This window comes from Gigantopelta aegis, chromosome 4 (genome assembly GCF_016097555.1).
Source record: "Gigantopelta aegis isolate Gae_Host chromosome 4, Gae_host_genome, whole genome shotgun sequence".
NCBI classification, from domain to species: Eukaryota; Metazoa; Mollusca; class Gastropoda; order Neomphalida; family Peltospiridae; genus Gigantopelta; species Gigantopelta aegis.
The window spans coordinates 3,674,712-3,701,180 of record NC_054702.1 but is presented as its reverse complement, the minus strand read 5'-3'; the positions used below and the strand labels follow the sequence as shown (position 1 = coordinate 3,701,180).

General features: G+C 37.7%; 1 protein-coding gene across 1 annotated transcript in view; it reads left to right on the top strand.

Moving 5' to 3' along the window:
- Positions 1-26,469, top strand: part of LOC121372502 (myoneurin-like) — a 66,969-nt gene that overhangs the window by 5,739 nt on the left and 34,761 nt on the right. The window contains exons 4-11 of the mRNA XM_041498850.1: positions 618-809; positions 1,292-1,453; positions 2,218-2,274; positions 3,516-3,662; positions 7,438-7,562; positions 8,678-8,828; positions 13,759-13,851; positions 18,312-18,425. Of these exons, the coding sequence (XP_041354784.1) occupies positions 618-809; positions 1,292-1,453; positions 2,218-2,274; positions 3,516-3,662; positions 7,438-7,562; positions 8,678-8,828; positions 13,759-13,851; positions 18,312-18,425 (1,041 nt within the window). The remainder of the gene's footprint in view (positions 1-617; positions 810-1,291; positions 1,454-2,217; positions 2,275-3,515; positions 3,663-7,437; positions 7,563-8,677; positions 8,829-13,758; positions 13,852-18,311; positions 18,426-26,469) is intronic.

Genomic DNA, 26,469 nt, shown 5'->3' with positions numbered 1-26,469 from the left:
ACGTCACACTCTTCTTTCACTCTTATTGTAACTTTATCCAAATGAGTTACAGGTTTGTAAATTAACTAAACTTAGTGTCCATTTTTTATGGGTTAAAACTAGTGTCTGCGCCTTTAAAAACAGTTATCAGACATTGCTTGTGTACATTTGTCAAGATTCACTAATGAGGTTCCAACAAAATCGTGTTCATCACAAATTGATCACTTGAACCATTTGACTGATTAATCGAGTATGTTATTGATGATCAAGTTCTGTGGTCCATGGTGTACTAGTGATACTTAATTAATCAAATATTATAATTGGAAATATTTACACATTAACAATATTTTGTCCAACAAACATTATTTAATTACTTTTAATATGGAATAAAAACAACATGTCCAATTTGGCATGAAGTAATAGATTTAATATGATTTTCCGACCATTCTTGTTGGATTGCAGGATAAATTAAATAATTGGTTACTGCTTTAAGATATTTGCTTTATCCTGCTCAGGTTGAATGGCAAATGCTGCTTGGCATAACGTCACGGTAGCCATTCTAACCTTCAAATGATAAAGCCGATTATCTTTTAATTTTTTTTATCTAATACCTGATCTTCAAAGTCTTCTCGTTTCAGGCTCACAGACAAAACAAGATATTGACACAACAGAGAAGACTTCAGCACCACCAAAAGAGAGGAAACCCGATTTGAGTAGTCCCATTACAGTCGGTGATCGCACAGAGATTATAATCAATGGCAAGAAGTGTGTGTTGATGTTAAACCCGGAGACCAACGAGATGTGTGCCTACCCTCTGCTACCACCTGAAGGTAAAGCTTTAGGCCTTCCCATGTACATTGTTTATTGTAAATAATTTCAGCTTGATTTGACATAAGAAGAAAAGTAAAAGTGTTTTGGAAAGAACAAAAAGACACTATTTTTGTGTGCAGTTTAGAAAACAATTGGCTGAGAAATAAAGAATTTGTAGTGCACATCACAGTAAGAAAACAACATTTCCAGTTCGGAAGGACTACCAGTACTCGCTTATACCAAGCGGAAATAAATCTATATACTATTTACATGTAAACATGATTATAAGCTATTTCTGCAAAAAAATACATCTAAAGACACACAAAAGCAATTTTCCCATGCTTTTAATCCAAATGATCATCTTTAAAAGTTGTTTATGTCAAAATGTTTATGCTTTTGTTTTTTAATTATATATATCAGAGCATATAAAAAAAAAATTCTATTATCTAATACAGAAATAACATGCTACAGCTGTTCACAAAACTTACATAAATATTTTTAGGTAAACGAAAAAGAGGTCGCCCTAAAAAACAACCATCAGATCCTAGCACACAAGAGCAGCAAAAAGTGAAACCTATTGGTTCCCAGTTACCCAAGGGAGGTAAGCGCTGTGACCACACGACAAGCAGTGCTGCGGAGGGTCTCTTGGAGCTGTCCAACACAGGTGCATTGAACCTCGACTTTCATAATATAAATAGCAGGTCAAAAATTGATCGCTTTGGCTTGACTAATGTTATGATGATTATAAAAAACCGTAATTGATGATGTGGGAAAATGTTAACTGAAACTCTTCCTTCAGTTTATATAATGGAATTGATGTAAATATAATGTGTACATAAAGAATAATTATATTAAATAATTTTTGGCAGTCAAATTAGCAAATTATAGAGTCTATCCAGGTGAACATGAAAATCGGGTCTTGACCGTAACTTTTTTGAGTGGTAGCCCACCGGGCTACCAGGTTTTAAAATCTGGTAGTCCTTGGTAATAATTGGTAGCCCCACAATTTTAATAAATTTAAACATGTTGTTTTAGGTGGTGTTTTTGGAAGTTTAAGCGTCTTGTTGATTGCGGAGTAACTGGATGTGCCCAAAAAAAATCTAGTAGCCCGGCAGACTACTGGGTTTAGACATCTGGTAACCCGAACAACAAATGAGTAGCCAAAACAGCCCGAGCTATCGCTAAGGTGGAGCCCTGACAATAAGTGAATGGTGCTTACAATTCAAACCCTTCTTAGGTTCATATTGTAACCAAATAGGTAATCGAACATGAAGTGATTGGTGACAAATGATCAAAATTCCAACTGATTCCCAACATTAATACGTATATTGTGACCAGGTTTGTACGGGTCATGAAAATCCCTGAAAGCCATGTAAGAAAGTGGTTTTTTGTCTTATATTTACACCTTTTTCTTCTATTTTTTTCCAGGTCCTGATGGTGTGAGGCGAAGTGGGCGAATGCGTATGAAGAATAAGGTGTTAGAAGGTATGAGAAATGCTGTAATCTCTTCTATAAGAAACACTGTACTGTCTTCTGCTATGAGAAATGCTGTGATCTCTTCTATAAGAAACACTGTACTGTCTTCTGCTATGAGAAATGCTGTGATCTCTTCTATAAGAAACAATGTACTGTCTTCTGCTACGAGAAATGCTGTGATCTCTTCTATAAGAAACACTGTACTGTCTTCTGCTATGAGAAATGCTGTGCTTTTCTATAAGAAGCACTACTGTCTTCTGCTATGAGAAATGCTGTTTTTGTCTTCTATAAGAAACACTACTGTTTCTGCTATGATAAATGCTGGAATCTCTTCTATAAGAAACAATGTACTGTCTTCTGTTATGTGAAATGCTGTGATCTCTTCTATAAGAAACACTGTACTGTCTTCTGCTATGAGAAATGCTGTTCTCTTCTATAAGAAACACTGTACTGTCTTCTGCTATGAGAAATGCTGTGATCTCTTCTATAAGAAACACTGTTCTGTCTTCTGCTATGAAAAATGCTGTTCTCTTCTACAAGAAACACTGTACTGTCTTCTGCTATGAGAAATGCTGTAATCTCTTCTATAAGAAACACTGTACTGTCTTATGCTATGAGAAATGCTGTGATCTCTTCTATAAGAAATACTGTACTGTCTTCTGCTATGAGAAATGCTGTAGTGTCTTCTGTTGTAAGAAATACTTTTTTTCATTGTTTTTTTGGGTGGGGTTTTTTTTTGTGTTTTTTTTTGTCATGAAAAATACTATACTCTTTTTTGTTAAGAGAAATAATGCATTGTTTTCTGTTATGAAAATGTAATGAGAAATACTGTACTGTGTTCTGCTATATGAAATGCTGTACTTTTGTTTTGTTGAGAAATAGTGTACTGTGTTTTGTTTCGAGAAATTCTTTACTGTCTTCTGCTGTCAGAAATACTGTATTGTCATTTGCTATGTGAATCACTGTACTGTGTGGTGATGTTTTTGTTTTTTTTGTTGATTTTATTTTAGAAATGCTGTCATCTTATCATAGATTAAATTAAGAATTATGTAGTGAGAAGTTTCTGTTGTACGGTCCTGTATGAATTTTGTTTTAAATTGTGGTGGGGTGTTGTGGTTTTCCTTTTTATAAACATTGATGTTAAGGACCAAACTAAGTAACTGTACAAATGTGTTGGATCCTATTGTGTATGCATTGCACCTGGTAAACCATTATGTTTAATTATTGTAGTTTTTGTTATCACACTGCAGATTATGATGTGCTTGTTCCGTCTGACGGGGAACCGGATAACAGTCCGGATGAAGATAACCCGGATCTCGACCCAGATGTGACACTTTCCGGGATCAAACGTAGAAAGGTTGTCAAGGAAACTACATTTTCACCTTTTGGCATTGGAGGTTTGTATCTTACTACTAATAATTGTTTCCTATTGTGATACAAATCCATAATCTAGGAATTAATATTCTCATTCAGTGATCTGGAATGGTTTTGTGGTAGTTTAAGTGTTGTTCTGATTACTGTGAACAAACTTACTTAGTGTAGTAGACACTTAAACTACAGACTTTCTACTACACTAAGTACATCTGTTCACAGTAATCAGAACAACACTTAAACTACAGACTGTTGTTCTGATTACTGTGAACAGACTTACTTAGTGTAGTAGACAGTCTGTAGTTTTAAGTGTTGTTCTGATTACTGTGTACAGACATACTTAGTGTAGTAGACTGTGTGGTTTAAGTGTCGTTCTGATTACTGTGAACAGACTTGCTTAGTATAGTAGACAGTCTGTAGTTTAAGTGTTGTTCTGATTACTGTGAACAGATGTACTTAGTGTAGTAGACTGTAGTTTAAGTGTTGTTCTGATTACTGTGAACAGACTTACTTAGTGTAGTAGACAGTCTGTACTTTAAGTGTTGTTCTGATTACTGTGTACAGACGTACATAGTGTAGTAGACTGTGTAGTTTAAGTGTTGTTCTGATTACTGTGTACAGACTTACTTAAGTGTAGTAGACAGTCTGTACTTTAAGTGTTGTTCTGATTACTGTGAATAGACTTAGTGTAGTAGACAGTCTGTAGTTTAAGTGTTGTTCTGATTACTGTGAGCAGACTTACTTAGTGTAGTAGACAGTCTGTAGTTTAAGTGTTGTTCTGATCACTGTGAACAGACTTACTTAGTGTAGTAGACAGTCTGTACTTTAAGTGTTGTTCTGATTACTGTGTACAGACATACTTAGTGTAGTAGACTGTGTGGTTTAAGTGTCGTTCTGATTACTGTGAACAGACTTGCTTAGTATAGTAGACAGTCTGTAGTTTAAGTGTTGTTCTGATTACTGTGAACAGATGTACTTAGTGTAGTAGACTGTAGTTTAAGTGTTGTTCTGATTACTGTGAACAGACTTACTTAGTGTAGTAGACAGTCTGTACTTTAAGTGTTGTTCTGATTACTGTGTACAGACGTACATAGTGTAGTAGACTGTGTAGTTTAAGTGTTGTTCTGATTACTGTGTACAGACTTACTTAAGTGTAGTAGACAGTCTGTACTTTAAGTGTTGTTCTGATTACTGTGAATAGACTTAGTGTAGTAGACAGTCTGTAGTTTAAGTGTTGTTCTGATTACTGTGAGCAGACTTACTTAGTGTAGTAGACAGTCTGTAGTTTAAGTGTTGTTCTGATCACTGTGAACAGACTTACTTAGTGTAGTAGACAGTCTGTACTTTAAGTGTTGTTCTGATTACTGTGTACAGACGTACATAGTGTAGTAGACTGTGTAGTTTAAGTGTTGTTCTGATTACTGTGTACAGACTTACTTAAGTGTAGTAGACAGTCTGTACTTTAAGTGTTGTTCTGATTACTGTGAATAGACTTAGTGTAGTAGACAGTCTGTAGTTTAAGTGTTGTTCTGATTACTGTGAGCAGACTTACTTAGTGTAGTAGACAGTCTGTAGTTTAAGTGTTGTTCTGATCACTGTGAACAGACTTACTTAGTGTAGTAGACAGTCTGTAGTTTAAGTGTTGTTCTGATTACTGTGTACAGACGTACTTAGTGTAGTAGACTGTAGTTTTAAGTGTTGTTCTGATTACTGTGTACAGACGTACTTAGTGTAGTAGACTGTGTAGTTTAAGTGTTGTTCTGATTACTGTGAACGGACTTACTTAGTGTAGTAGACAGTCTGTACTTTAAGTGTTGTTCTAATTACTGTGTACAGACTTACTTAGTGTAGTAGACAGTCTGTAATTTAAGTGTTGTTCTGATTACTGTGAACAAACTTAGTGTAGTAGACAGTAGTGTTGTTCTGATTACTGTGAACAGACTTACTTAGTGTAGTAGACAGTCTGTAGTTTAAGTGTTCTGATTACTGTGAACAGACTTACTTAGTGTAGTAGACAGTATGTAGTTTAAGTGTTGTTCTCATTACTGTGTACAGACTTACTTAGTGTAGTAGACAGTCTGTAGTTTAAGTGTCGTTCTGATTACTGTGTACAGACTTACTTAGTGTAGTAGACAGTCTGTACTTTAAATGTTGTTCTGATTACTGTGAACAGACTTACTTAGTGTAGTAGACAGTATGTAGTTTAAGTGTTGTTCTGATTACTGTGTACAGACTTACTTAGTGTAGTAGACAGTCTGTAGTTTAAGTGTCGTTCTGATTACTGTGTACAGACTTACTTAGTGTAGTAGACAGTCTGTACTTTAAATGTTCTGATTACTGTGAACAGACTTACTTAGTGTAGTAGACAGTCTGTAGTTTAAGTGTTGTTCTGATTACTGTGTACAGACGTACTTAGTGTAGTAGACTGTGTAGTTTCAGTGTTGTTCTGATTACTGTGTACAGACTTAGTGTAGTAGACAGTCTGTAATTTAAGTGTTGTTCTCATTACTGTGAACAGACTTACTTAGTGTAGTAGACAGTCTGTAGTTTAAGTGTTGTTCTGATTACTGTGAACAGACTTACTTAGTGTAGTAGACAGTCTGTAGTTTAAGTGTTGTTCTGATTACTGTGAACAGACTTACTTAGTGTAGTAGACTGTAGTTTAAGTGTTGTTCTTATCACTGTGAACAGACTTACTTAGTGTAGTAGACAGTCTGTAGTTTAAGTGTTGTTCTGATTACTGTGTACAGATGTACTTAGTGTAGTAGACTGTAGTTTTAAGTGTTGTTCTGATTACTGTGAGCAGACTTACTTAGTGTAGTAGACAGTCTGTAGTTTAAGTGTTGTTCTGATCACTGTGAACAGACTTACTTAGTGTAGTAGACAGTCTGTAGTTTAAGTGTTGTTCTGATTACTGTGTACAGACGTACTTAGTGTAGTAGACTGTAGTTTTAAGTGTTCTGATTACTGTGTACAGACGTACTTAGTGTAGTAGACAGTCTGTACGTTAAGTGTTGTTCTGGTTACTGTGAATAGACTTACTTAGTGTAGTAGACAGTCTGTAGTTTAAGTGTTGTTCTGATTACTGTGTTCAGACTTACTTAGTGTAGTAGACAGTCTGTACTGTAAGTGTTGTTCTGATTACTGTGAACAGACTTACTTAGTGTAGTAGACAGTCTGTACTTTAAGTGTTGTTCTGATTACTGTGTACAGACTTACTTAGTGTAGTAGACAGTCTATACTTTAAGTGTTGTTCTGATTACTGTGAGCAGACTTACTTAGTGTAGTAGACAGTCTATACTTTAAGTGTTGTTCTGATTACTGTGAGCAGACTTACTTAGTGTAGTAGACAGTCTGTAGTTTAAGTGTTGTTCTGATCACTGTGAACAGACGTACTTAGTGTAGTAGACAGTCTGTAGTTTAAGTGTTGTTCTGATTACTGTGTACAGACTTACTTAGTGTAGTAGTAGACTGTAACAAGATTTTCTTGGAATTCATGCTTTCTTTGTTTAGTTGTTAACATCAAACTGATTACTGATAATACATTGTATTAAAAGTGTTTTTGTTTGTTTAGTAGTCAACATTAGACGATAATTTTAAAAGTTGAGGTTTGATTTGTTTTTGTTAAATAGTCAATATTAAACTGTTTAGATGATTATAATAAAAGTGTTTGTATTTTTTTGGTAGTTAAAAATCCAGTTGATAAGATGATAATATTAAAATTATTTTTATTTGTTTAGTAGTTAACATCAAGCTACTTTGATGATTATATTAAAAGTGTTATTTGTTTTATTTGTTCAGTGGTGAAGCGAGGGCGGGGTCGTCCGCGTCGTTACCCACCTCCTATCCAAACCACGACAACATCGATTCCCGCCGTCATCATTCCCACTGCAAATGGACAGACATTGATGATGGCAAACATACAGGTGAGAACAATATATAGAACAACACATACAGGTGGAAATAATACATACAGGTGGGAATAATACACACAGGTGAGAATAATACATACAGGTGGGAATAATACACACAGGTGAGAATAATACATACAGGTGAGAATAATACAAACTGGTGAGAATAATGCATACAGGTGAGAATAATATGTACAGGTGAGAAAAATACATACAGGTGAGAATAATACATACAGGTGAGACTAATACATACAGGTAGGAATAATACATACAGGTGGGAATAATACATACAGGTAGGAATAATACATACAGGTAGGAAGGAATAATACATACAGGTAGGAATAATACATACAGGTGAGAATAATACATACAGGTGAGAATAATACATACAGGTGGTAATAATACAGGTAGGAATAATACAGGTGAGAATAATACACACAGGTGAGAATAATACATACAGGTGAGAATAATGCATACAGGTGAGAATAATGCATACAGGTGAGAATAATATGTACAGGTGAGAAAAGTAAATACAGGTGAGAATAATACATACAGGTGAGAATAATATGTACAGGTGGGAATAATACATACAGGTAGGAATAATACATACAGGTGGGAATAATACATACAGGTAGGAATAATACAGGTAGGAATAATACATACAGGTAGGAATAATACAGGTGCGAATAATATGTACAGGAGGGAATAATACATACAGGTGAGAATAATACATATAGGTGAGAATAATACATGTACAATACTGACAGGTGGGAATAATACATACAGGTGACAATAATACATACAGGTGACAATAATACATACAGGTGGGAATAATACATGTACAACACATACAGGTGAGAATAATACATACAGGTAATAATAATACATACAGGTGAGAATAATACATGTACAACACATACAGGTGAGAATAATATGTAGAATAATGCATCCAGATGAGATCAAAATATGTATACAGTGATTTCCACCATATGTAAACTATTTATATTGCAAGCCAATAAAAACATTTCATAAGCAATAACCACTATTTTTGTGGTTTATTTTTATTATTTTGTTAATAGGTATTTCTCTTATGAGTCAATTGTTGAATATTTTTAACTGATATCTTACAGGGGCTGCAGAGTTTACAAGCTTTCCAACAGCAGGTGAAATCTCTGCCTCACATTGTGCCAAAAGTTCCCGAGGTGATTGACGTGAAACCCAACATCTCAGATCTGATTCCTGAAAACCCTCCACTCACAATCGATACAGCCAACAGCTCTAGTATGTACTTATTTTATCACAGACCATCTTATAATACCATCGATACAGCCAACAGCTCTAGTATGTACTTATTTTATCACAGACCATCTTATAATACCATCGATACAGCCAACAGCTCTAGTATGTACTTATTTAAAGTGTAATACATATACAGAACTTCACATATGTTGTTTTCGCTAATCTTAAACCTGCAGGTCTTTGGGTTTGCACATAAAGAAAACACGATTAATAGATAGTTATTATTAGAATATCTAGTGACTGACAATTAAAACAAAAAGAAGTTAAATTTTGTTTTGTGTAACAACACTACTAGACCGTATTGGTTTATTAATCATTAGCTATTGGACATGGAACATTTGGCAGTTGTGACATATAATCTTCCATTAGCAAGACATTCCCACTGATTGAACATACCACTGCCTTGCATATACCAGTAATGGAAGACTGGTTGGGAAGGGAAATAGCCCAGTCAGAGAATACATAAATAAGTACATACTCATGTCACCTTAGTCTGCGCCCAATCAGAGAATAGATCAATAAGTACATACACTCATGTCACCTTAGTCTGCGCCCAATCAGAAAATACATCAATAAGTACATACACTCATGTCACCTTAGTCTGCGCCCAATCAGAGAATACATCAATAAGTACATACTCATGTCACCTTAGTCTGCGCCCAATCGGAGAATACATCAATAAGTACATACACTCATGTCACCTTAGTCTGCGCCCAATCAGAGAATACATCAATAAGTACATACTCATGTCACCTTAGTCTGTGCCCAATCAGAGAATACATCAATACGTACATACTCTCATGTCACCTTAGTCTGCGCCCAATCAGAGAATACATCAATAAGTACATACACTCATGTCACCTTAGTCTGCGCCCAATCAGAGAATACATCAATAAGTACATACACTCATGTCACCTTAGTCTGCGCCCAATCAGAGAATACATCAATAAGTACATACACTCATGTCACCTTAGTCTGCGCCCAATCAGAGAATACATCAATAAGTACATACTCATGTCACCTTAGTCTGAGCCCAATCGGAGAATACATCAATAAGTACATACACTCATGTCACCTTAGTCTGCACCCAATCGGAGAATACATCAATAAGTACATACACTCATGTCACCTTAGTCTGCGCCCAATCGGAGAATACATCAATAAGTACATACACTCGTGTCACCTTAGTCTGCGCCTAGTCAGAGAATACATCAATAAGTACATACTCATGTCACCTTAGTCTGAGCCTAATCAGAGAATACATCAATAGGTACATACACTCATGTCACCTTAGTCTGAGCCCAATCGGAGAATACATCAATAAGTACATACTCATGTCACCTTAGTCTGCGCCCAATCAGAGAATACATCAATAAGTACATACTCATGTCACCTTAGTCTGTGCCCAATTAGAGAATACATCAATAAGTACATACACTCATGTCACCTTAGTCTGCGCCCATTCGGAGAATACATCAATAAGTACATACACTCATGTCACCTTAGTCTGTGCCCAATCAGAGAATACATCAATAAGTACATACACTCATGTCACCTTAGTCTGCGCCCAATCAGAGAATACATCAATAAGTACATACACTCCCATTCGGAGAATACATCAATAAGTACATACACTCATGTCACCTTAGTCTGCGCCCAATTGGAGAATACATCAATAAGTACATACATACACTCATGTCACCTTAGTCTGCGCCCAATCAGAGAATACATCAATAAGTACATACACTCGTGTCACCTTAGTCTGCGCCTAGTCAGAGAATACATCAATAAGTACATACTCATGTCACCTTAGTCTGAGCCTAATCAGAGAATACATCAATAGGTACATACACTCATGTCACCTTAGTCTGAGCCCAATCAGAGAATACATCAATAAGTACATACTCATGTCACCTTAGTTTGTGCCCAATTAGAGAATACATCAATAAGTACATACACTCATGTCACCTTAGTCTGCGCCCATTCGGAGAATACATCAATAAGTACATACACTCATGTCACCTTAGTCTGCGCCCAATCAGAGAATACATCAATAAGTACATACACTCATGTCACCTTAGTCTGCGCCCAATCGGAGAATACATCAATAAGTACATACTCATGTCACCTTAGTCTGCGCCCAATCAGAGAATACATCAATAAGTACATACTCATGTCACCTTAGTCTGTGCCCAATTAGAGAATACATCAATAAGTACATACACTCATGTCACCTTAGTCTGCGCCCATTCGGAGAATACATCAATAAGTACATACACTCATGTCACCTTAGTCTGTGCCCAATCAGAGAATACATCAATAAGTACATACACTCATGTCACCTTAGTCTGCGCCCAATCAGAGAATACATCAATAAGTACATACACTCCCATTCGGAGAATACATCAATAAGTACATACACTCATGTCACCTTAGTCTGCGCCCAATTGGAGAATACATCAATAAGTACATACATACACTCATGTCACCTTAGTCTGCGCCCAATCAGAGAATACATCAATAAGTACATACACTCGTGTCACCTTAGTCTGCGCCTAGTCAGAGAATACATCAATAAGTACATACTCATGTCACCTTAGTCTGAGCCTAATCAGAGAATACATCAATAGGTACATACACTCATGTCACCTTAGTCTGAGCCCAATCAGAGAATACATCAATAAGTACATACTCATGTCACCTTAGTTTGTGCCCAATTAGAGAATACATCAATAAGTACATACACTCATGTCACCTTAGTCTGCGCCCATTCGGAGAATACATCAATAAGTACATACGCTCATGTCACCTTAGTCTGCGCCCAATCAGAGAATACATCAATAAGTACATACACTCATGTCACCTTAGTCTGCGCCCAATCAGAGAATACATCAATAAGTACATACACTCATGTCACCTTATTAGTCTGCGCCCAATCGGAAAATACATCAATAAGTACATACACTCATGTCACCTTAGTCTGCGCCCAATCAGAGAATACATCAATAATTACATACACCCATGTCACCTTAGTCTGCGCCCAATCGGAGAATACATCAATAAGTACATACTCATGTCACCTTAGTCTGCACCCAATCAGAGAATACATCAATAAGTACATACTCATGTCACCTTAGTCTGCGCCCAATCAGAGAATACATCAATAAGTACATACACTCATGTCACCTGAGTCTGCGCCCAATCGGAGAATACATCAATAAGTACATACTCATGTCACCTTAGTCTGAGCCCAATCAAAGAATACATCAATAAGTACATACACTCATGTCACCTTAGTCTGCACCCAATCAGAAAATACATCAATAAGTACATACTCATGTCACCTTAGTCTGCGCCCAATCGGAGAATACATCAATAAGTACATACACTCATGTCACCTTAGTCTGCGCCCAATTGGAGAATACATCAATAAGTACATACACTCATGTCACCTTAGTCTGCACCCAATCAGAGAATACACCAATAAGTACATACTCATGTCACCTTAGTCTGCGCCCAATCAGAGAATACATCAATAAGTACATACACTCCCATTCAGAGAATACATCAATAAGTACATACACTCATGTCACCTTAGTCTGCGCCCAATTGGAGAATACATCAATAAGTACATACACTCATGTCACCTTAGTCTGCGCCCAATCAGAGAATACATCAATAAGTACATACACTCATGTCACCTTAGTCTGAGCCCAATCAGAGAGTATATCAGTAAGTACATACACTCATGTCACCTTAGTCTGCGCCCAATCAGAGAATACATCAATAAGTACATACACTCATGTCACCTTAGTCTGCGCGGCACAGAAGTCTGCACACGTTAATGACATTACATTACGTCTTGGGGTATGTTTGTAAACAAACAAACAACGTTAATTTAAATCACAAAACTGTTGTTAAAACAACACATCTTGATTGTGAATATATATAAAACTGGTCGATAACACTTTTATTGAAAAAACCTCTGAATTAATGCACTAAAAGTATACTTTTGCTAGCCTCGATCAATGTGTTTTTGTATCACCTGTCAACATGTGTCTGTCAACGCTGTAATGATCAACCTTGTATATCAACTTACACAAGTTTACATAGAAGCTTCAATACATACCTTATTGTAATTTATGAATCTATAAATGAAATAAATGTTTTATTTTAACTGTTAGCGTAAACATCCAAGCATACTTTGAATTTCCGTCCGAGTGACATAATGCAAAATGGCTGCACACAGATTTTGAAGCCTGCACTTACAGCATAGCCTATTTTAGCTATAGTCTGTTTCAAAATTATCATTTATTGTCCTATATGTCTAACGATCACTATTTGTGCTCATTTACACAGTTAATAACAGACAACTTTTGTGGAATAATGATCAAAATTTTTGACATCAGCTTTTTATATATTGTTCATGGAACACCATTTATATTTAGCCAATTTGCATAATCTAAATTTTTCTGTAACAGACTATAACAGGAAGTGTTTGTTGTTTAGAACTTACAAAAAGTCGGATTCATTATTTGTTTGCTATTTCTGTAAATATTAGCGACAGAGGTGTTGTTTTAATGTTTGCTGTGCAGACTTATGTGCCGTCATGCAGGCCAGTAAATACAGAGGGGTCCCACTAAAATGCACTCATTACTTGAGTTTAAAAATAACTTTCAGTGGTAACACGTTCATTGTTCCATTGTACTGTGGCGGTGAAACAAATATTTTTAAAGAAAGATTTTAACTTAAAAATATAACACTAATGCTTAGGTGCGCAGACTTAGGTGCCACCAGTGTAGTCCTAATACTTGAAATCCTCCTTTAGTTCATATATATTCTCGCAAGTTGTATCAATTAAAGCTGGTCAGTACAAACATGTTTATGAGTGTTTTCCTGCATTGTGTTTCAGTTTTGGACAACAGCAGTATGTTGGTACCGGCCAGTCTGCAGAGTGACGTCGTTGACACTGATGTGGATGCTGCAGAGGCTGTCGAAGCTCTGGGTAATGCACTTTCTTATTATGCACATGGTTGAACGTCACCGAGTTAATAAAAAACATAGCAGTATGCTGGTACCGGCCAGTCTGCAGAGTGACGTCGTTGACACTGATGTGGATGCTGCAGAGGCTGTCGAAGCTCTGGGTAATGCACTTTCTTATTATGCACATGGTTGAACGTCACCGAGTTAATAAAAAACATAAAAACATAGCAGTATGCTGGTACCGGCCAGTCTGCAGAGTGACGTAATGTTGACACGAGTTAATAAAAAACATAGCAGTATGCTGGTGACGTCGTTGACACTGATGTGGATGCTGCAGAGGCTGTCGAAGCTCTGGGTAATGCACTTTCTTATTATGCACATGGTTGAACGTCACCGAGTTAATAAAAAACATAGCAGTATGCTGGTACCGGCCAGTCTGCAGAGTGACGTCGTTGACACTGATGTGGATGCTGCAGAGGCTGTCGAAGCTCTGGGTAATGCACTTTCTTATTATGCACATGGTTGAACGTCACCGAGTTAATAAAAAACATAGCAGTATGCTGGTACCGGCCAGTCTGCAGAGTGACGTCGTTGACACTGATGTGGATGCTGCAGAGGCTGTCGAAGCTCTGGGTAATGCACTTTCTTATTATGCACATGGTTGAACGTCACCGAGTTAATAAAAAACATAGCAGTATGCTGGTACCGGCCAGTCTGCAGAGTGACGTCGTTGACACTGATGTGGATGCTGCAGAGGCTGTCGAAGCTCTGGGTAATGCACTTTCTTATTATGCACATGGTTGAACGTCACCGAGTTAATAAAAAACATAGCAGTATGCTGGTACCGGCCAGTCTGCAGAGTGACGTCGTTGACACTGATGTGGATGCTGCAGAGGCTGTCGAAGCTCTGGGTAATGCACTTTCTTATTATGCACATGGTTGAACGTCACCGAGTTAATAAAAAACATAGCAGTATGCTGGTACCGGCCAGTCTGCAGAGTGACGTCGTTGACACTGATGTGGATGCTGCAGAGGCTGTCGAAGCTCTGGGTAATGCACTTTCTTATTATGCACATGGTTGAACGTCACCGAGTTAATAAAAAACATAGCAGTATGCTGGTACCGGCCAGTCTGCAGAGTGACGTCGTTGACACTGATGTGGATGCTGCAGAGGCTGTCGAAGCTCTGGGTAATGCACTTTCTTATTATGCACATGGTTGAACGTCACCGAGTTAATAAAAAACATAGCAGTATGCTGGTACCGGCCAGTCTGCAGAGTGACGTCGTTGACACTGATGTGGATGCTGCAGAGGCTGTCGAAGCTCTGGGTAATGCACTTTCTTATTATGCACATGGTTGAACGTCACCGAGTTAATAAAAAACATAGCAGTATGCTGGTACCGGCCAGTCTGCAGAGTGACGTCGTTGACACTGATGTGGATGCTGCAGAGGCTGTCGAAGCTCTGGGTAATGCACTTTCTTATTATGCACATGGTTGAACGTCACCGAGTTAATAAAAAACATAGCAGTATGCTGGTACCGGCCAGTCTGCAGAGTGACGTCGTTGACACTGATGTGGATGCTGCAGAGGCTGTCGAAGCTCTGGGTAATGCACTTTCTTATTATGCACATGGTTGAACGTCACCGAGTTAATAAAAAACATAGCAGTATGCTGGTACCGGCCAGTCTGCAGAGTGACGTCGTTGACACTGATGTGGATGCTGCAGAGGCTGTCGAAGCTCTGGGTAATGCACTTTCTTATTATGCACATGGTTGAACGTCACCGAGTTAATAAAAAACATAGCAGTATGCTGGTACCGGCCAGTCTGCAGAGTGACGTCGTTGACACTGATGTGGATGCTGCAGAGGCTGTCGAAGCTCTGGGTAATGCACTTTCTTATTATGCACATGGTTGAACGTCACCGAGTTAATAAAAAACATAGCAGTATGCTGGTACCGGCCAGTCTGCAGAGTGACGTCGTTGACACTGATGTGGATGCTGCAGAGGCTGTCGAAGCTCTGGGTAATGCACTTTCTTATTATGCACATGGTTGAACGTCACCGAGTTAATAAAAAACATAGCAGTATGCTGGTACCGGCCAGTCTGCAGAGTGACGTCGTTGACACTGATGTGGATGCTGCAGAGGCTGTCGAAGCTCTGGGTAATGCACTTTCTTATTATGCACATGGTTGAACGTCACCGAGTTAATAAAAAACATAGCAGTATGCTGGTACCGGCCAGTCTGCAGAGTGACGTCGTTGACACTGATGTGGATGCTGCAGAGGCTGTCGAAGCTCTGGGTAATGCACTTTCTTATTATGCACATGGTTGAACGTCACCGAGTTAATAAAAAACATAGCAGTATGCTGGTACCGGCCAGTCTGCAGAGTGACGTCGTTGACACTGATGTGGATGCTGCAGAGGCTGTCGAAGCTCTGGGTAATGCACTTTCTTATTATGCACATGGTTGAACGTCACCGAGTTAATAAAAAACATAGCAGAGTGACGTCGTTGACATGTGTAATAACAAGGGGCAGGATGTAGTCCAGTGGTAAAGTGTCCGTCCGTCGGTCTGAGATCGATCCCCGTCAGTGGACCCGTTGGGCTATTTCTCGTTCCAGCCAGTGCACCACGACTGGTATACCAAAGGCCGTGGTATGTGCTATTCTGTCTGTGGGATGGTGCATATAAAAGATCCCTTGATACTAATGGGAAAATGTAGTTGGTTTTTCTTTCTAAGACTATATGTCAAAATTACCAAATGTTTGGCATCTAATAGCTGATAATTAATAAATAAATGTTCTCTAGTGGTGTTGTTAAACAAAACGAACTAACATGTAATAACAAGTGTAATGACATAATTTTGGGAAGTGACGTCATAACATGATGTTGCTTCCCCAGTCCTAGCTCAGACTATGCATGTGAAATATGATGTCATTTTGTTGTCTCCTTTTAGATGTTGAAATTTTTTTGAAATGGTCCTTGTTATTTAAAAAAAACAATAATAATAAGGCCCCCAAAAAATAAAAAGTTTGTATCTGGTCAGACCAAAGTTCCAATATATTTAGTTTACATCCTCCTCATCCTCAATGGCCATGGTGCCCCCTCCTTTGCCTAAATATATTCCTAAACAGTAACACGGGAGGTTCTGTACAACCCACAAACATTGACGTCAAACCACGGGAAATTGTTTTTAAAAGTCAACACACGAGGGTCATTATCAACGTGTGCACTAACCAGAGACCAGAAATTTATTTTGTTTAACCTAATAATAAAAATATGGATAATAAAGAAATTTATTTTGTTTAACCTAATAATAAAAATATGGATAATAAAGAAATTTATTTTGTTTAACCTAATAATAAAAATATGGATAATAAAGAAATTATTACACTCACATGTGAATCGTACTGATTCTCGCACAGGCAATACAAGAATCCTAACACTCGGTTTGTAATATCGGTATCACACAAGATCATATAATAATCTCTATTTCTGTTCACACTGTCATTCTGCATTGTCCCTCACCTGTTGTCATGGCCATCCATCTGTTTACCTCAGACATACATTTTGTTATATCCATTTGTAGTGTACATTGCAGAGGTGAAAGTTCTGCACAATTACAGAGGTTTAATCATCTGTACATTGTTTCCAGATTTTCAGCTGTTTGTTAAAACACTTCCCATGTTTTCTGTCCAAATCTAACAATATGGTTTCGGCCAGTGTTTTGCATTCATTTTGAATGGGAGCCACCATTTTAGATCATTGTGTGTATCCCACTTTATCTCTGACATAGCATGTAGTGTGTTCATGTGTCATGTTATGTTATATATGTGACATTGATATAATCTATTCATGTGACATAAGTTAGTATTATTACCCATATGGTTAAAAATATCTTGGTACATATCAAAGTTTTACGTCCTACTAGGACGTCAAGTGGAACTTTAACGTCCTTCGATTGGTGCACTATGACCTTCCCGGAATGTCAACCAGACAAGATCAATTATATAAATTATGATCAGTTATGGATAATAAAGAGGCTTTTGACAGGATAATAATGAGGGTTTTGACAGGATAATAAATAGGCATTTGACAGGATAATAATGAAAGTTTGACCAGTTTAACAAGTGCTACTTTCGACCTGTCCAAGCATTATAATGAAGCTAGTTTTGACCTGTTTAAGCAGTATAATATTTCTAGTTTTTACCCATTTTAGCAGTGTAATACTAATATTTGACTGTACAGGTATCTGTTTAAGCAATATAATGATGTTAGCATATGTTATAACCTGCTTAATGATGCTAATTTTTACCTGTTTAAGCAGTATAATGAGGTTAATTTTGACAGGATAATAATGAAAGTTTGTCTGATTTGACCAGTTTAACAAGTGCTACTTTTGACCTGTCCAAGCAGTATAATGAAGCTAGTTTTGACTGTTTAAGCAGTATAATATAACTAGTTTGACCTGTCTGTTACAGAGAAGGCTGAAGGTGGCTGTGAAGATGTAGAGGAACTGTCGAACCAGGCGACCATCATCCAGATCCCAGAGAACATGCTGTCCATGTTAACCAAGAAGGACCCTGTCAAAATAGGTATGAAGTCTTAGTTAAGTCTCTCACATTGGTATGTTTGTCTCCCATGGCGATGTATAACTTAATACTAGCTGCATGTTCTTCATGTGAGGTTAATATTTGGTGTTCTTGACAGTCTTTGAGAGTAAGATTGTGTAGTTTTCTATTGAATCTACCTCTTATCCTACCTACTACCTCATCCAGTTTAATCCTTCATCTATTACCTCATCCTTCTTAATGCTGTATCTACATGGCTCGAAATAAGAAGTAAAATATGGCCTGCTGGAAATAAGGCAGTGTGAGATGAGTGGAGGTTTTGGGACAGTGTGTGGACAATTAGGATCTCTGAAGTGTAATTCAGAGCATTATAAAATTAAAATGTAACAATCACATGCAAAATGAAAAATTACCTGCACAATTTGAGTAATTTTAGCAGATGAAAAATCTATTCCACCTGCTAGATCTAAAATATGGATTGCTTTTCGCAGGCTGATATTTCGAGCCCTGGTCTCATGCCTCATTACATCCTACTTGATCCAGAATCTACTGCCTAATCCTGTATCTAATACATCATCCTACTAGATGCTGTATCTCTGTAATACTACATAATCCTGTATCTACTACCTAATCCTGTATCTACTACCTAATCCTGTATCTACTCCTACCTAATCCTGTGTCTACTGCCTCATCCTACCTAATCCTGTGTCTACTGCCTCATCCTACCTAACCCTGTGTCTACTGCCTCATCCTACCTAATCCTGTGTCTACTGCCTCGTCCTATATGGTTTATGTATCTGCTGCCTCATCCTACCTAATCATGTGTCTACTGCCTCGTCCTATATGGTTTGTGTATCTACTGCCTCATCCTACATAATCCCATATAATATCTTCTTCTTTATCCTATCTAATCCATTATCTACTGTCTTATCCTGTTTAATCCTGAATATACTTGTACTATTATCCTTGTTTTGAATTTGCTGACTAATCCTGACTTATCCTGTATTTTCCTCCTATTTTCTGCCTAATCTTGTATCTCTACTGTCTCATACAGTCTGTTGTCTAAATCTGGATTTATAAGTTTGAAGCCATCACCTGCCGTAATACACTAGCATACTCCTGCATCCGCCAGCTGCCGGCGTTCTCCAGCACATAGGTTTATACTTTAAATGTCAGTGTGTACTCATCATAAACCGGTGCATGTCGGAATACAAATTTCCATAGTTCAACTCTGTTGAACTTTCAATGTGTGCACTTGCAAACGCCAGCAATTCAGCCAATCAGAAGTAGCCACATCATTCCACAACACACATAACAGCAGAGCTAGGCTAGAAAAACAGGGAGAAGTCACTTCTGCCTCTAGACACATTAGGGAGGAACATAAGGGAGAAGTGAGGTTTGGTGAAGGAGAAATGGGAAAGAGTTTGACCCGTACCCAATCTAATTAAAATTAGCTCCACTATTACATGTGGATCTAACAGCAGCCCGTTGACGCTCATGTCCAGTTGACCTTTCATTCGACCAATCAAAACCTTACTTGCAAAATCATGCCAGTGATTTGAAAAGAAGTTGAAAACATTCGGAATTATGCCGAGGGTATACGAAATGATTCGGGTCAATTACGAAGTATGCCGGAAACTAATTGCAATATAAAATTTTATATAAAATTTGTTTCAAGACAACAACAAAAAAAACGTGATGGTATAGCCATAAAATCTGTTTATACTAGTATACAACCCAGAGTTTATTACTGCACTTTTCCCCCTGTTTTTTCAATGTTGAAATAGACCAACAAGTTCGCCTATTGCATAAATAGTTTCGCCTGATATTTTTAGAATTTGGATGCTCCCGAATAACGCTATGAAAGGCGAAGTGTGCTGTTAGATCTGCTGGTAGACCCAGTAGAGCTAATTTTAATCAGATTGACCCGTAACAAAGGCTCTAACACTAACCCTAGCCATTGAAGAAATATGGGGGGGGGAGTAACAGGTTGAACTCATGCCGATAAAGAAGACGTCTGATTTAAAAAGAAATCCAATTTAAATCTTTGGGAATTTTTTTTTTAGGTACCACTTCCATTTGAACAAAGCAACTTTGAAAAGACATAACCAAGCCATTGTCACAAACAAAATTTTAAGCATCTATTGTCCTTCCCCAAAGGAACGCCTTTTTTCATACTATGAAATATACTGCAATTTCTTTTTTTGAGACCATTGTTTCCTAAATTGTACACAAAAACAGTATTTTTGTTTTTATTTCCAAAACGCTTTTACTTTTCTTTTTACGTCAAACCAAACTGAAAATATTTACAAAAAACAGTTTGGTACGATGATGGGACGGACTATACATGTATGCATCGATATTCAGTTTGTAATAAAACACCGTCTTTAACAAACTATTTTATATGGACTCATGCCATAGGTGGTAAAACTATTTGTTCTGATGTTTGTTCATGCCGACTTTCAGCCCACTACTTCAAGTCTTGTACCCCTATTTAAGTAGGTTTGTAATCTTTACTGCACTTGTAATTATGTACCGTCATTTACCATGTCCATATCAATTAATTTAATTTGTGTATAAGTTTAAAAGTACTGTCTTTATTGTCAATCTCTAATTACAAAGGTAAAACAATGCTTTTTTGCAGCTATTCATACGGTTGGTCACATGATCTCCTTTCACGTGACCAGCTTTGTTTATTGTCATTAAAAAATTCTGATGAGGCTTGCAAAGAAGCAAAGGAGGCTTATTAATGATCTTTAAACCGACTCCTTTGTGTTTGAAAGCGATGAATCTTGAAAAGTCGGAAACATTGAACATTATTTTTAACAAGTTATTTTTTTTTGCGATTTATTTATTCAGTTCCCTTGTTTATATAAAACAGTACATAACAAATGAAGAATAGCAATAAAATATTGTTGTTCCCCAATATATTATTAATAAATATAATTTGACGGAAATAACCGAGTCCACTGGCTAATTACAAAAAGTGGTCACGTGATCTTTGGACAAAATGGAGGCGAAATGTACCGATACTTTCGAGGGAAGATTCTGGGAGCTGTTCTATGATTTAAAATTAATGGACTTGGACTGTACTAGCCTCCTTGGTTTACTCATTCTCTGATTGAGTTTTTGTTTCCCCGTCACAGTCATTGCTCCATAACTGGACAAAAGCCATGGTATGTTTTATCCTGTCTGTGGTATGAAAATAGGTCGGCGCCTGCAAGCATTTATTTACACTTGGGACAATGATGCTAAACGCTTGGTCATGTCTGCCAGCAGTCGCCAGATGATGCTGCCAACCGGCGTAGCATATTGTGGCGGGTGACGGTGTCAAAAGTATAAATCCAGCTTAATCCTATATCTACTATGTCCTGTAGCTATCTCATCCTATCTCTACTCTATGATCCTGTCTGTTAGAATGTTACCATGACTCCTACCAATGGTACAACATTATATTTAACTACAGTAAGGGTGTTGGAATACAGTTTCTAAATATAGCTATTCATTCATTCGTTTATACTTATTTCCATGTTTCTGTCCAATTAATGTTCAAGCTCGCTGTCCTGGGCACACACCTGTGGTATCTGGGCTGGGTGTTTAGGACAGTGGATTAGTGGTTGCTTGTTAGTGAGAGACAAGTTGATGTAGTGTCCTTACAAAACCGAGTTGTTAACCTTGCTCTGTGTGGAAGCCAGTACTGGGATGCGAACCCAGTACCAATCAGCCGTATCAGGGGCAGTGCAGATGGTACAGCCTAAAGAGGTACGGCATGGCCATACCACTTCTGGTTTTTTATGTGGGTTATATTTGTTGTATCTGTCAAAATGTCCTTCACAGGTGAATTTGAAAGGAGAGTTTGGCAGCTTATAGCCATACCACTAGTTTTGACACTGTGCTGCTCCTGCTTATGAGGCTGAGCAGTTATGTGGGTGTGGGTAATTTTTGGCATGCTTCCATCAGAGAACTGTTCAAGCACACCTGTCGTGGGCACAACATCTGACTTCATCAGATGGTTCTGTCCACGACATTCATTCATTTCAACTATATATTATTCTGTTAAGGTTCAAGCACACTGTTCTGGACACACACCTCAGCTATCGTCCCTATCTATGTAGGACAGTGGGTTAGTGGTTAAGTAGTTGTTAGTGATTAGTGAGAGAGAAGAGGATGTAGTGTTCTTACACCTACCCATTAAGTTGTTAAAACTTGCTCTGGGTAAGAGCCAATGCCAGGCTGCGAACCCAGTACCTACCAGCCGTATGTCCAATGGCTTAACCACGACACCACTGAGGTCGGTGTCCAAAACAGAGGTAACGCGTAGCTCTGTATAGGCAAAATATCTATAATGACTGAGTTGACAGGTTTCTCTGATTGCAACAACTTTGTTTTACTGAATACCAGTAGACATTTTAATATTGACATATCTTGTGCATGTAGTAGGATTATATTAAAAACATCTGATATTACTAATAACAGTTTCTGTCTAATTATATTAATAATAAACTGTAAACAAATTAATAGTATATATACTACTCAAAAGAATTTAAGGGTCAAAAATGTATAACCAAATAAGTTTCAGAGTGTATTAGATTTGATGATGTAAACTACACCAAATTTTTTATTTATTGTTCCATATTTACAAAAACCCACAAATAAACGTCACTGTATACAAGAAAGTCACATGACATGCTGTCAAAGTTGAAGGTTGTCAAACATGGATTTTACGCATTAGAACATTCGTTTAATAGTGTGTGAATCCACCCCTGGCGCGAATACACTCGACACATCGTTGCCTCATGCTGTTGATCAGACGTCTGAAGAACTCTTGGGGAATGGCCTGCCACTCTGCCATAAGAGGTTGACCCAGATCATGAAGGTTGGCCGGAGGGGCATGGTTATCCCGAACTCTCCTGCCTAATTCGTCCCAGGCGTGCTCTATTGGGGCAAAGTCAGGCGAATATGCTGGCCAATCCATCCTGGCGATACCTTGTTGTCTGAGAAAGTCTGTTACCACCCTGGCGCGGTGGGGTCTGGCATTGTCATCCTGCAGAACTGCCCCGCCGCCAATCTGCTGAAGGCCTGGGAGAACCAACGGCCGGATAATCTCATTCAGATAGTGGATTCCATTCAGATTGCCATCCACCACATAGAGTGGGGTCCTGTGGTGGATAGAGATGCCGCCCCACACCATGACGCTGCCACCACCGAACTGGTGACGTTGTCTAACATTAACGTCAGCGAAGCGCTCCCCAGGACGTCTGTAGACACGAACCCGACCGTCGTTGAACTGGAGACTAAACCTGGACTCATCAGTGAACATCACTCGACCCCACTGAACAAGTTGCCACCGCAGATGAAACGTGCACCAGTGACGTCTGGCCGTTCTGTGACGTGGTAGGAGTGGTGGTCGAACAGCCTGGCGACGGCAGCGTAGATTATTGGCTCTCAGACGATTGCGTATGGTTTGATCAGACACTCGAGTTCCAGTCGCAGTCCGCAGATTGTCACGTAATCGGCGTGCAGTAGTTGTGCGTTGACGTAGAACCATATTGGTGATGTAGCGGTCCTCTCTATTTGTAGTGCTTCGGGGTCTTCCCGAACGTGGACGATCTCGAACAGAATTCGTTGCTTGGTACCGTTGCCACAGTCGGCCAACGACACTCTGACTGACACCAAGTCTCAGAGCAACATTTCTTTGCGTATTGCCATCCCGAAGCCAAGCAATTGCCCTTCCTCGATCTTCGATAGTCAGTTGAAGTCGTACCATTGTCGAATTTGGAGTGTGCACCGTACACGAACGCAAGCTCCAATTATACGGAAATTCAGCATTGGGAACATGGAATACACGTGCAAAGCGTGCAAATGAAGCGCTTTGTGAAAAAGCAAGTTATGGGCATTTAGCAGACCTTTCGCTTTCGCCCTAATTTACGTGCAAATGTAAGCATGTTTTCGCCATTAGAACTAGTCGACAGTGTCAATGACAGTGGATTTTAATTCATTTATGGGTTGCTTATACCCACTTTCGTCAAAATGGAACAATACCATGCGTGACATTATGGTCTAGCTAATATAATTGACATTCAGAAAATAATGTCGAAAATATCGTCTGACCCTTAAATTCTTTTGAGTAGTATATTTCAATAAGTACTGATATACATGTAGGGGACATGAGTTAACCAGGTATCAAGTTTATTCTATTTATTACCCCTGTCTTTTAGCTCCACTGTCATGTTCGTCAGCAGAGCTTTTCTGATACTGATTTGTTATGTATCTGTCAGTCTGTCCATCCATAAACTTTTCTTTTGAGATATATCTTATAGAATTTTCATTGGTTTATTCTGAAACTTGGTACACTGATCCTCTGTGGCAGTCTTCACAAATTAATAGAAAGATATTTAGGAAAATTTGAATAGTTTAATTTTACATTTTTTTATTTTTGATTGAATAGTTGTTGAAGTTAGTACAATGATTCTGAGGGGCAGTCTTCACAACCTATTAATTGAGAAATATTTTGGGAGATTAGAATTTTTATTAAATTTTAAAAATTTAAATAGAGATTTAAACATTTAAACGTCTAGAGTTTTGACTGGATTTTTCTGAAACTCTGTACAGTGATTCTCACTGTACAATGATTCTCACTGTACAATGATTCTCAGAGGCATTTTCACAAACTTATATGTACACACATATTTTGAAATTTTTTAATTTGTGAATTTTTATTAAATTTAAAAATGTAACATTGAAAAGTTAAACGTCTATCTTAGTTCTGAATTATTTTCAGGGGAAGTCTTCATATTCATAAACTAATAGAGAGATTTAAAACATTTAATTTAATTTAAATTCAGAATTATAAAGTCTGTCTTCTAAAGTTTTGAAGCAATATTTAGTATGGACAAGGTCATTGCTTAGTAAGTGCTAAGTTGCCCAATAAAATGCAGGGTATAACCTGTTCTTTGCCAAATTGTCAAATTATGTGTTTGTCAAAAGCTGATTGAAAATTGTCAAATTGCTTCTAATTTTTAGTGTCCAGGTTAAAGCTAGAATATAGTACATAACACCAATGAATGATAAGTTGTCATTTAGAAAAATATTATTTTTATTTCCCCAGTTATGAGTGCCTACTAAGGTAACAAATAGATTTTGCAGTATTGATTATACATGTTATACGTCTGGGAACATTGTGTTAAAGGGACATACCCTAGTTTTTAAACACTAAGGCATATTTTTTACTATTAGAGCCATTTATGATCATTGAAATCAAACATTACTTATATTTTACTGTTTAGATTATCCATTTCTGTACAACTGAAGTGTTTCTGGTTATCCTGGTGTTTCTAATACTACAAAATGTATTTTTTATATTTTAAAAAATGCACATGCATTTGAGAAGTAATGATTATTGAATTGCGTTTTAGTCTATTTTTAAGGGTATTTCATCGTCACAGACTCTTGTTTCACTCTATTGTATCCAAATTTGTTACAGGTTTGTAAATTAACCAAACTTAGTGTCCATTTTTATGGGTTGAAACTAGGGTCTAGATGAAAAATAGGCCTTAGTGTTTAAAAACTAGGGTCTGTCCCTTTAAGTATCATGTTGTGATACTACACCAGTTTCAGAGATTGCTACTGTTGCTTATCAACATTTTGAAAACAAAATGTTTATTTTGACATTTAGTCATGAGAGAAAAAGACAGACCTATAGTAACTGGGGAGTGAGGGACGCAGGCCCAATCACCCACCCATTTGAGGACTAAACTGTACAGGTTGTTTTCCTACTCTATTATCTTTTCAAATAAAGAAAACATTCTGTCTTTTGCCCCCCTACACACACACACACACACACACACACAAACACACACTAGAGACTGCACCCCCCCCCCCCCCCCCTCCCAGTTCAGAATTCATCCTGCCCCAAATATTCAGAGAAAGACATTTGTTTTACAGATACTGTCAGAGAAAGACACTTGTTTTACAACTGGTCAGAGAAAGACATTTGTTTTACAACTGGTCAGAGAAAGACATTTGTTTTACAACTGGTCAGAGAAAGACATTTGTTTTACAGATACTG